We start from the raw sequence: 10,789 nt of genomic DNA on the forward strand, positions 1-10,789 counted from the left end.
TCAATTTGTATGCATTATGTTAATGTTGATAATAATACTAACAAAATTAATAATTAGTAGATTTGTAAATTAATTATAAGTAATAATTTGACTACATAAAAAAATAATAATAATTAAAAAATAAATAAGAGAATTCTATCGAGTTTATTGAAACAGCACAGAATGCCTGAAGCCATGAGGTATGCACATTACAACTGCAAACTAAAAAGGGGTTTGTGTCTTTGCCAGTCTTCGGTCATTCTGCCAAGGGCTACAAAATGACTGTCCTCATGTTGATGGCATTCTTTTTACTTTGTTGCTGTTGTTTCACAGCCATTGTTGTTGCATCACACCAGTGCTGTTTTGTTAAGCTTAAATGAAATCTCTAACCTAAAAAGATTGTTTTTAAGGGGCTGATACAAATTCATAAAATTTGAATTCTATGTAGTCTTTGTTGAGGAAATCATGGAATGTTCCTTGTATACAAATTGACATATTGTATTTAGAATTAAATGTATATGCTGTGTGCTGTAGTTGTAGCATGAGTAGTTTGACATTTGTGGTATTTAGACATGATAGAATGTGTTCACAGAAAACCAGTGTGTCCAATGGAGTGTCCTCTCTCTCCATTGTTTACATACCTGGTCAAAAGCATGATTAACTGACACAGACATGAATGCACGGAATTATTTCAATGCAGTACATTTCTCTCTGTGTCTCTTTCTCTCTTTCTGCCTTTCTCTTTTTGCATGACTTCCACTGGAAGTTAAAAATAATATATATTTGGTTGCTTATTTCTTCAGGCTTGCTCAAACATGACCATGTTTTTCATGAGCGTTTGCATTCTCCAGGCTAAACTGTAAATAATAACTTTCAACTTTCGAATCTTTCGTAATTGACACAAATGTGTTTGGTGCAGGGATTTTTATGTCGGAAATGTACATACAGTCATTTTTATTTACAAGCAGGCAAGCCTTTGCTGGGTAATGAGTGAGAATGCTTTCTTAATCAAGGAGCCCCTCACGTCTCTTTCATCAACTTCATCTGTGATGATGACGACAACAGCCACGCCAAGCAGTGAGGAGGCAACCACATTAGGCCCAGACAGCCTGGATCAGATGAAAGCTATCTACACTAGCTTCCTGACCAACTCCTACTGGTCATCGCTGAATTTGAATATGTCTCAACAATCAGCAGAAAAGCCCCCACGTAGTCACAGTAGTAGCAGCAGCAGTAGTAGCAGCAGCAGTAGCTGTGGTAGTGGCGGTTACGACTGGCACCAGACAGCAATGGCTAAGACCTTGCAGAATGTTTCACAGAACCAGAGTAGACTGCTGCACCCAGCATCTGAGCCAAACCTCTTCAGTACTGTGCAGCTTTATCGGCAGAGCACCAAACTCTATGGTTCCATCTTCACTGGTGCAAGCAAGTTCCACTGCAAAGACTGCAGTGCTGCCTATGACACTCTGGTCGAGCTCACCGTGCACATGAATGAGACGGGCCATTACCGAGATGATAACCATGAGACAGACAGTGAAGGTACCAAGCGTTGGTCGAAGCCTCGCAAGCGTTCCCTGCTGGAGATGGAAGGAAAAGAGGATGCCCAGAAAGTTCTTAAGTGCATGTACTGTGGCCATTCCTTTGAGTCACTGCAGGACCTTAGTGTTCACATGATAAAGACAAAACACTACCAGAAAGTGCCTCTTAAGGAACCAGTAACTCCTGTGGCAGCCAAGATTATCTCTTCAGCTCGTAAAAGAGCCCCCATTGAGCTAGAACTCCCCAGCTCACCAGATTCCAATGGTGGCACCCCCAAGCCTTCTTTGTCTGACCCCAATGACCTTCTTCAAAAGACCCCCAATCCCTACATCACACCTAACAATCGGTATGGACACCAGAATGGAGCTAGTTATGCATGGCAGTTTGAGTCACGAAAATCCCAGATTCTGAAGTGCATGGAGTGTGGAAGCTCACATGACACACTACAGGAGCTGACAGCCCATATGATGGTCACAGGACACTTCATCAAGGTTACTAATTCTGCCATCAAGAAAGGCAAACCTATCATGGAGTCGATGTCCACAATGGCTCCTAACACCATACCTACTAATGAAGACAAGGTACAGTCAGTGCCACTGGCTGCCACCGCATTTTCCCCACCACCACCTGCACCTCCTCCCCTTAGTATCTCCCCTGCCATCACACCCATGGAGATTAAAAAGGAGGAGAAGGAAGTGGAATGTACCAAGGAGACAAATGATAGCAAAGACAAGAAGGCAACAGAAAGTGAGACTGACGAGAAGTTTGAAGTCTCATCCAAATATACATATTTGACAGAGGAAGATCTTGAAGAAAACCCTAAGGGGGGGTTTGACATTCTGAAGTCTCTTGAGAATACAGTAACATCTGCCATTAACAAAGCACAGAATGGCACACCCAGCTGGGGAGGCTACCCCAGTATTCACGCTGCCTACCAGCTTTGAATCCAAAATAGCAGTTTTTAGTTTGATCAAATCAGGGGCCTTTATGAATTCAGGTCAGTGTAAAAATGTGTACATAAAAAACATAAACTAATTTCTGTCTAAATTATGCATCATTTTATATTTTTTTTATTTAAGATGAGTATGACTATCTACTGGTGCACAATATATGAGGACATTAATGAAATTGTTTTGCACAATAGTTTTATAAATATGTTATTTAATCAGAAGATATGAAAATGAGAAGAAGAAAAAAAATCACCCTAAAGTTTTATTTCCACCTCGTGCTCAAAGGGTTAAACTTCTTGTACAAGACAGTACTTGTTCCATCATTTCACTTAAATTGTTGTATAAAAAGATGCTACTTTATAATGTAAGGAGGAATTCCACAATGTAACCTTTTATTTATAAACATTCTTGGTTGTTGTTTCCTATTGTAGAATGCCTTTTTGATTGGTATCTTTTATTTTGTTGTTCTGTCTAATTATTCCTCCATAAAACCACACTGCAGCTTCATCATTTTTGGGGATATGAAAGGTAACCATGGTTACCTTACCTCCAATTGACAGTTCTGCTACGTTTTGGCAGTTAATTTACTGAAGTAACTGACAGCTGCCAGTGAATGGAAATCTTATGTGTAAAATATTGGCATGTTAACAGCACAGGCACTGTTATGCATTCTGTGCCGTGTTTTTTATTTTATTTTCTTTTTTCTTCTTTTTTTGTTGTTGTTGTTGACAATGAAGCACTCATTATATGACTTCATATAACCTTTTTTCTACTGCAGCATTAAATTGAAATTGTTTTGTTTTTTTGCAATAACTTGATGTGTCATGGCTCACAAGTCTGTCGGGCACCGGGGAATAAGAGATGTGCAGATTAAAGAGAACTGCTGTCAGTTAAATAGCAGTCGACAAGTGTGTGAAAAGACGTTTGTGTGGCAGTAGGGGTAGACCACCGGACCTCTGACAGGAATGAGCATATTAAAATCTGCCAGGTGGCTTGTGTGTGTGTGTGTGTGTGTGTGTGTATATGTGTGTGTATGTGTGTGTGTATGTGTGTGTGTGTGTTTGTGTGTTTGTTACAAATGAGGACATAAATTTGTATAATGACAAGGGTATGACATAGGTATTACAAAGAGAAGATGACTTTTCAGGACATTACCCCATGTCCCCACTTTTCAAAACGCATATAAATGGAGTGTATTGAAAATGTGTGTGTGTGTGTGTGTGTGTGTGTGTGTGTGTGTGTGCAGTAGCATAGACCTCTCGGTCTCACAAATATTAAGTGTTATCTCTTATGCGGCAGACTTTAGTGGTGTCATATATTTTTGGCAGATCTATCCCATCACTCCTCTCATCTAATTCCCTGCCTGGTGACACATCGACTCACAACGTCTCCTAATATGGTTTAACTAGGGAAGCATCAGGCGGAGTGAAGAGCGATGCGCCTTTCCCTCTCTACAAAGGAATGTAGCAGATAATTGCTCTGGCATTAACTGTCTCTTTTTCACCATTTTCACTGTTGTAATTAGCTCAGGTTCCCATTTTGCAGGGACAAATTTGTTTGGGCCTCATCCAGGATGACAACAGAATCGCATTTAGAGTATGACTACAAAAAAATGTAAATGACATACTGTATATGCTGATTCCCATCTTGCTGTTTGTGTGAGCGAGAAAGAGAGAGAGAAAATCTTTCTGAACAGATCAGTGGAAGTAGGGGCATGTATAAGATATATCTCATAATGGTGGGACACTTTCTCAAAAATGGTTTACTCTGTTTAGTTACCGATATGTTCCTCGTCAGATCTGTCAGAGAGCATTCAGCATGCATACCCACACACACACACACTCAAAGTCGTCAGGAGCCAGGTAGAGGGGACATCGTGTGGTGACAAGGTGCTGCTGTGTGTGAAAATGTCAGCCTTCACAGGTATCCCTGAAGTCTGGCGGCATATTTAAGGTGCTCATTAGTCGCAAAGAAAATGTGCGTGAAATTGAAGTGTAAGAAAGCCACTTTCTCTCCTCTCCCAGCCTGGTGAGCCACCAAACTAGGGGTTAATAAGGTTGAAAACAACTATACATGGAGACATTTAACTATCAAGAAATGCCTGCACTCTCCCACACATGCAAAAAAAAAAAAAACAAAAATCCACTCCTCCCTGATGCTAATGGCATCTTTTTAAAGCTACTCGAACTTTAAATGATATCTGCATACAGGACGGTGTGTCTTGAGGTTGTGTTGCATTTGAATTTGACCCATTTCATGACAGGGAGTAAACAAATTGTAAACAGGCGCACACATGCACAGCCAAATGTATGTTTGTGTAGAAAAAGCCTACATAATTGCTTTGTGTCTAAATACCTCAACAATGAGTATATTTCCCAGGATGTGAGGAGCGTAATTGGTCTGTACACATAATCTGCTCAGAATGAGAGGTTTACGTGTGCAGGAGCGAACCACACATTGGAGGCTTTATCTCCGTTGCGCTGTTACAAAAGACCAGTGTCTAAAGCTCAGTGAAACTCTCGAAGCAGCCCTCTCCAACACAAATGAATGCTGTGTTGTAATGCTATTGAGCTACTGAGGGACTTTATGTATTGCTGGACTTTTCAGATAAACAAAATTGCGGATTACGCACGCCGGCGACGGAAATGTATCTGTGTTTGCGCTATCACAAACGAACACGCGCAGAGCGTTTTCAGTAGGCCTTTACAATAAGCGAGCACTGGCACGTCCCGCCATAGCAAATTACAATGATGCAGGCGACATGCATCCACTCCTCAACAATCGGGCCCTGATTGATTCACTGCTGCGCTGACCCAAGGCTTCACTTTGTCTGCGGACCCTTTGAGGCGAGCTGTCTCTCTTAACCTGTGTAATTTACATGCACTGTAATTCACTCACCATCTGCAGTCTCACCTTGGAAGCACTCCCATTACAAATGCTAATTTAGAGCACCTTATAAATTCTCTTAATCACACGCTCGTGCGTGGACAATCTACACACATGGATGAGGAAAAGGCAGAAATTAGCAGAAAAAAAACTCCTTTAAATCATGGGCGTGTCCCAGTGACTCCAACATCACCCCAAGGAGAAATGGAGAGATAGAACGGGAGGCGTCGTTGCATTTTGTAATGCACCACCATAGATCTCCAAGCTGTCACGTTCCCAAAGTATCTTACAATAATGCATGTGATGAATGTGCGATTTCCCTAATTTATGGGGCCTTGGTGTGCTCCCGGCTACATGCAGGATAGAAATCTTAAATGGAACGGTTCTTTGCACAACAAGAAATCAATAGGCCACACATCTTAGGGAACTAGGAGTTAGAAAGAGTGTAATGCTTACTTAAAAGCTCTAAACGCACACCTGTAGTCTCAGAATCATCACACAAACATGGTCGTGTGTGTGTGTTTGTCATTTATACCTCTTGTCTCCGAGAGTCAGTTGGCTGTCAGTGGCTCAGTAAGATGACAAAGGGCATAATGGCGTTGTGCAGCAGTGTGCCATTACAAATGTGATCACCAATCACTCGAGACACAACACACTCCACGCAGGAAGAGGTAATAAGGTCTCAGTGAGCGCACATTCACTCCCTCCCAACCCGCTCACATTCCCACGTGGGACTGCATGTCTATGAGACAAACATACCGGGGGAAGAATTATCTACAGTGCAAAAGCAGTTAGTTGCTACAATACAGATGCACACATACACCTCAGTATTCATCACAAACGGCCAGTGTTGGGCAAGTTACTTCCAAAATGTAATACATTATATATTACTAGTTACTGTCTTTTGAAAGTAATTAGTTACATTACAATATTACTCTCTCTGAATTGTAATGCATTACACTACTTTTGAGTTACTTTTGAGTTACTTTCATCCAAAATATCCACATAAGTATTGTAAAATGCCAAAATGTAGTTTAATGCTGCTCATTCTACATCCAGTGGAGGGTAACGTGGTAGGTCTATATAGCATAAAATTATAGTAATCTTGTTAAAATTGATTTCATAAAATTGGTATCGAAAAAAGTATCGTTCAGGAACCGGTATCGAAGTCAAGGTATCGGTATCGGTATCGATATCGAAAATTTTTGAACGATACCCAGCCCTACAGATGAATGAAAAAAGCCACTATAAAATGCATATAAAAGACACTGAGGGTGAATCTTTTAGCACATGTAACACAATAAAATCTGTCTGAGATGGTTGGGAGTTGCTGATGCCTGCACCATGACGTTTGTACTGCACCTATGCCCTAGAGACAAACTACAATTAATGCATGTTAAAATGTTGTCATGCTCAGTACAGTGTGTTCATGGTAATAGATGCTATATAGCTGTTAGTAGGCTAAATGTGTGAATCTGAAAGTGTCGCATACTTTACATAATACATATGAAATTACACACCTAAGAGGTTCAGAATGAAATTAAATTAGACAGTTTAGGTCAGGGAAAATTATAAAAGAAATAAGAAAAAAAAGAAAAATATATCTAGCTAGCTAGCTTGCTAATATATCCTTTATTCAAATGGCCAGTTTGCATCTGTATGCATATCATTGTCATTAATGTGTTAGTCTTTTTTACCCTTTCATTAGTTAAAGAGTTAAATAAGCATGGCCCTGACATGGCTCTCTTGTCCTGTCACTCACCTCTGACCTTTGACCTGAGCATAGGGGTGAATGGCAGGCTAGAAGTTGAATTTATCCACAACCTCTGCCACTCAGCTTTTCCCAAGTAAAACAGAGAAGAAAATAGTTCACTAAAATGAAAATTTAATATAGAAAAAGTTTCAAAATGTTAGTTTATTGCTTCGCTCGTACTGTCTTTTAACACTGTGTTGAGGATGTTTGGCATAGAATTGCATAATTTAAACATGATTAAAAAATAGCCACAAATTAACAACATTTGGGAAATATTGTGTGGCGCTGAGTGTTTTGTGACACTGAACATGTATGTAAATTTTCTTTGCATGCTAGTTTGGTTGTCTTACTTTTTCTTCAGCAAGACATATTAAACAAAGTATGACAATTGTGCTAACCAATCTTCTCGCCCACACTGCATTCACCATACAGTTTCCATTAGTGCCACATGGTTGTTGGATGATGGCCACTATATGTGTGTAGTAGCATTAGTTTCCTCTAGGCCTGTCAACACCAATGCATGGCTTTCATCTTTCATCATTTCCTTTTCACACTGTAACAGTTATTTGATGTGACGTTTCATATTTGTTTATTTATCTTTAAATTTTCCTCCTTTACATTCATTTGAAATAGATGTATCCAGTGTTCTTTGGTTTGATTTGATTTGGTTCGATTCAGTTCTGAAAGTAAAGGCTACAGAAGTTGAATTCATGCACAACTTATGCTGCTCAGCTTTTCCAAGCAAAATTGAATACAGATTTTGTTTTAAAATAAACTGTTTGGTTTGGTTTGGTTTGGTTTGGTGAGAGGAGAGGAGAGGAGAGGAGAGGAGAGGAGAGGAGAGGAGAGGAAAGGAAAGGAGAGGAGAGGAGAGGAGAGGAGAGGAGAGGAGAGGAGAGGAGAGGAGAGGAGAGGAGAGGAGAGGAGAGGAGAGGAGAGGAGAGGAGAGGAGAGGAGAGGAGAGGAGAGGAGAGGAGAGGAGAGGAGAGGAAAGGAAAGGAAAGATCCCTCTGTGAATGTCGCTCGAGGGCAGTGAGAGAAGTGATGTGTGCTGATTGTCTGTTTGGCTTGCTGATGTCGGAGGGTTTGTTGCCCTAGGGCTCAGACTGGAGAAGACCTCCAGAAAGGTCAGAGGTGAATCTTCTAAAGCGGGGTGATAAGGGAAAGTGCTTAGCACCATTTAACCTGAACACCACTGCTCCATAAACACACACACACACGTACACATAAAAACACAAATTCAATTTTACCCCCATCTCTAATAGAATAACAGAATTAAGAGGTCAGCATGACCAAACTATAGCGAGTGTCTTATTTTGTGAAATGGCAGGGGCGGTAATTGGCTTGGGGCTGTTTTTTTTTTCTCATCATTATCTTCTGGTCAATAGCTTGAACAGAACACAATCCATGAATATGCATGAATACTTTTGAGTTGTATATTTATGTGTATTATTATTTTTATATTTATGTGTATGCTCAATGAAACAGTTATCTATCAGTGAATAAAATGGCAATCCTAGTATAATGTGTTGCAATAGCATAATATAGTGAACTGTATAAAAATTTTGTATGAAAATATTGCATTTTATATACAGTATTTATTTATTATACATTTTAATTTAATTATTAATGAATAATCTCTATATTTTTCTCTGAACCCTATGGGGATTTTAAACGTGAAACTTACACAGTCCAGGTGTTATTTTTAAGGATGGCATTTGACTTGATCATATGCACACTCTGAGTTAGCTAAAAGGTGCACACCTAAATCCCCACACAAAAGCTGAGAACAAGTTAACATGAATCTCATTCATGACTGGTTGATTGCTACCTGTCTGTCAGCGTGTCAGACAACTGACAAATTGACAATTTGTTAGACAGCGCCACATGTCAGTGGCTGGACTCCAAAGACAGTTATCTTGTTCGAGTTCCCTCTCAAAACTCATTATCACACTCAAATTATTTCCACCCACAAGCTGCTTAATTAACACGCATGTCCAGACTCATGTCAGCTCATATATATTGATTACAACATCAGGCTCTCGTGTCTGCCAAAGCTTTGAGTCAGACAAAGAGAGAGGAAAGGAAAGGAGGCCAGGAGCAAGTAAGAGAAATTGGAAAATTAATAGAAATGACGATTCTGTCTGAGCTAGGCGTTTTAAAACAAACACGCACTAGTGTAAATGTAGCTAACCGATGTGTAAACTGAAGACTATTTGAGCTTTATTAAAACTATTTTGTTCCTTTGTGCAGTGGCTCAGGAGATGAGTCTTTGAGTTTGTATAAACATCAACAAGCTGAAAAATAAAACCAAAGTTTTTTTTTTTAGATAATGTAATCTTGTTAAAATTGATTTCATAAAATTGGTATCGAAAAAAGTATCGTTCAGGAACCGGTATCGAAGTCAAGGTATCGGTATCGGTATCGATATCGAAAATTTTTGAACGATACCCAGCCCTACAGATGAATGAAAAAAGCCACTATAAAATGCATATAAAAGACACTGAGGGTGAATCTTTTAGCACATGTAACACAATAAAATCTGTCTGAGATGGTTGGGAGTTGCTGATGCCTGCACCATGACGTTTGTACTGCACCTATGCCCTAGAGACAAACTACAATTAATGCATGTTAAAATGTTGTCATGCTCAGTACAGTGTGTTCATGGTAATAGATGCTATATAGCTGTTAGTAGGCTAAATGTGTGAATCTGAAAGTGTCGCATACTTTACATAATACATATGAAATTACACACCTAAGAGGTTCAGAATGAAATTAAATTAGACAGTTTAGGTCAGGGAAAATTATAAAAGAAATAAGAAAAAAAAGAAAAATATATCTAGCTAGCTAGCTTGCTAATATATCCTTTATTCAAATGGCCAGTTTGCATCTGTATGCATATCATTGTCATTAATGTGTTAGTCTTTTTTACCCTTTCATTAGTTAAAGAGTTAAATAAGCATGGCCCTGACATGGCTCTCTTGTCCTGTCACTCACCTCTGACCTTTGACCTGAGCATAGGGGTGAATGGCAGGCTAGAAGTTGAATTTATCCACAACCTCTGCCACTCAGCTTTTCCCAAGTAAAACAGAGAAGAAAATAGTTCACTAAAATGAAAATTTAATATAGAAAAAGTTTCAAAATGTTAGTTTATTGCTTCGCTCGTACTGTCTTTTAACACTGTGTTGAGGATGTTTGGCATAGAATTGCATAATTTAAACATGATTAAAAAATAGCCACAAATTAACAACATTTGGGAAATATTGTGTGGCGCTGAGTGTTTTGTGACACTGAACATGTATGTAAATTTTCTTTGCATGCTAGTTTGGTTGTCTTACTTTTTCTTCAGCAAGACATATTAAACAAAGTATGACAATTGTGCTAACCAATCTTCTCGCCCACACTGCATTCACCATACAGTTTCCATTAGTGCCACATGGTTGTTGGATGATGGCCACTATATGTGTGTAGTAGCATTAGTTTCCTCTAGGCCTGTCAACACCAATGCATGGCTTTCATCTTTCATCATTTCCTTTTCACACTGTAACAGTTATTTGATGTGACGTTTCATATTTGTTTATTTATCTTTAAATTTTCCTCCTTTACATTCATTTGAAATAGATGTATCCAGTGTTCTTTGGTTTGATTTGATTTGGTTCGATTCAGTTCTGAAAGTAAAGGC

The 10,789-nt window shown here is 39.3% G+C and overlaps 1 protein-coding gene across 1 annotated transcript; it reads left to right on the top strand.

Annotated features, from left to right (window-relative positions):
• Nucleotides 1-965: 965 nt before the first annotated feature.
• LOC107741885 (teashirt homolog 3-like) lies at nucleotides 966-2,462 on the top strand. The gene has a single exon (XM_016554681.1). It carries the CDS (start codon nucleotides 966-968, stop codon nucleotides 2,460-2,462), a length of 1,497 nt encoding a protein of 498 aa, XP_016410167.1.
• The last annotated feature ends 8,327 nt before the right edge of the window (nucleotides 2,463-10,789 follow it).

This window comes from Sinocyclocheilus rhinocerous, unplaced genomic scaffold (genome assembly GCF_001515625.1).
Source record: "Sinocyclocheilus rhinocerous isolate Xijiao unplaced genomic scaffold, SAMN03320098_v1.1 scaffold436, whole genome shotgun sequence".
In the NCBI taxonomy this organism is placed as follows: domain Eukaryota; kingdom Metazoa; phylum Chordata; class Actinopteri; order Cypriniformes; family Cyprinidae; genus Sinocyclocheilus; species Sinocyclocheilus rhinocerous.

Coding starts and splice junctions, on each gene's coding strand:
- LOC107741885 (XM_016554681.1), top strand. CDS start 966: ATGAGTGAGAATGCTTTCTTAATCAAGGAGCCCCTCACGTCTCTTTCA.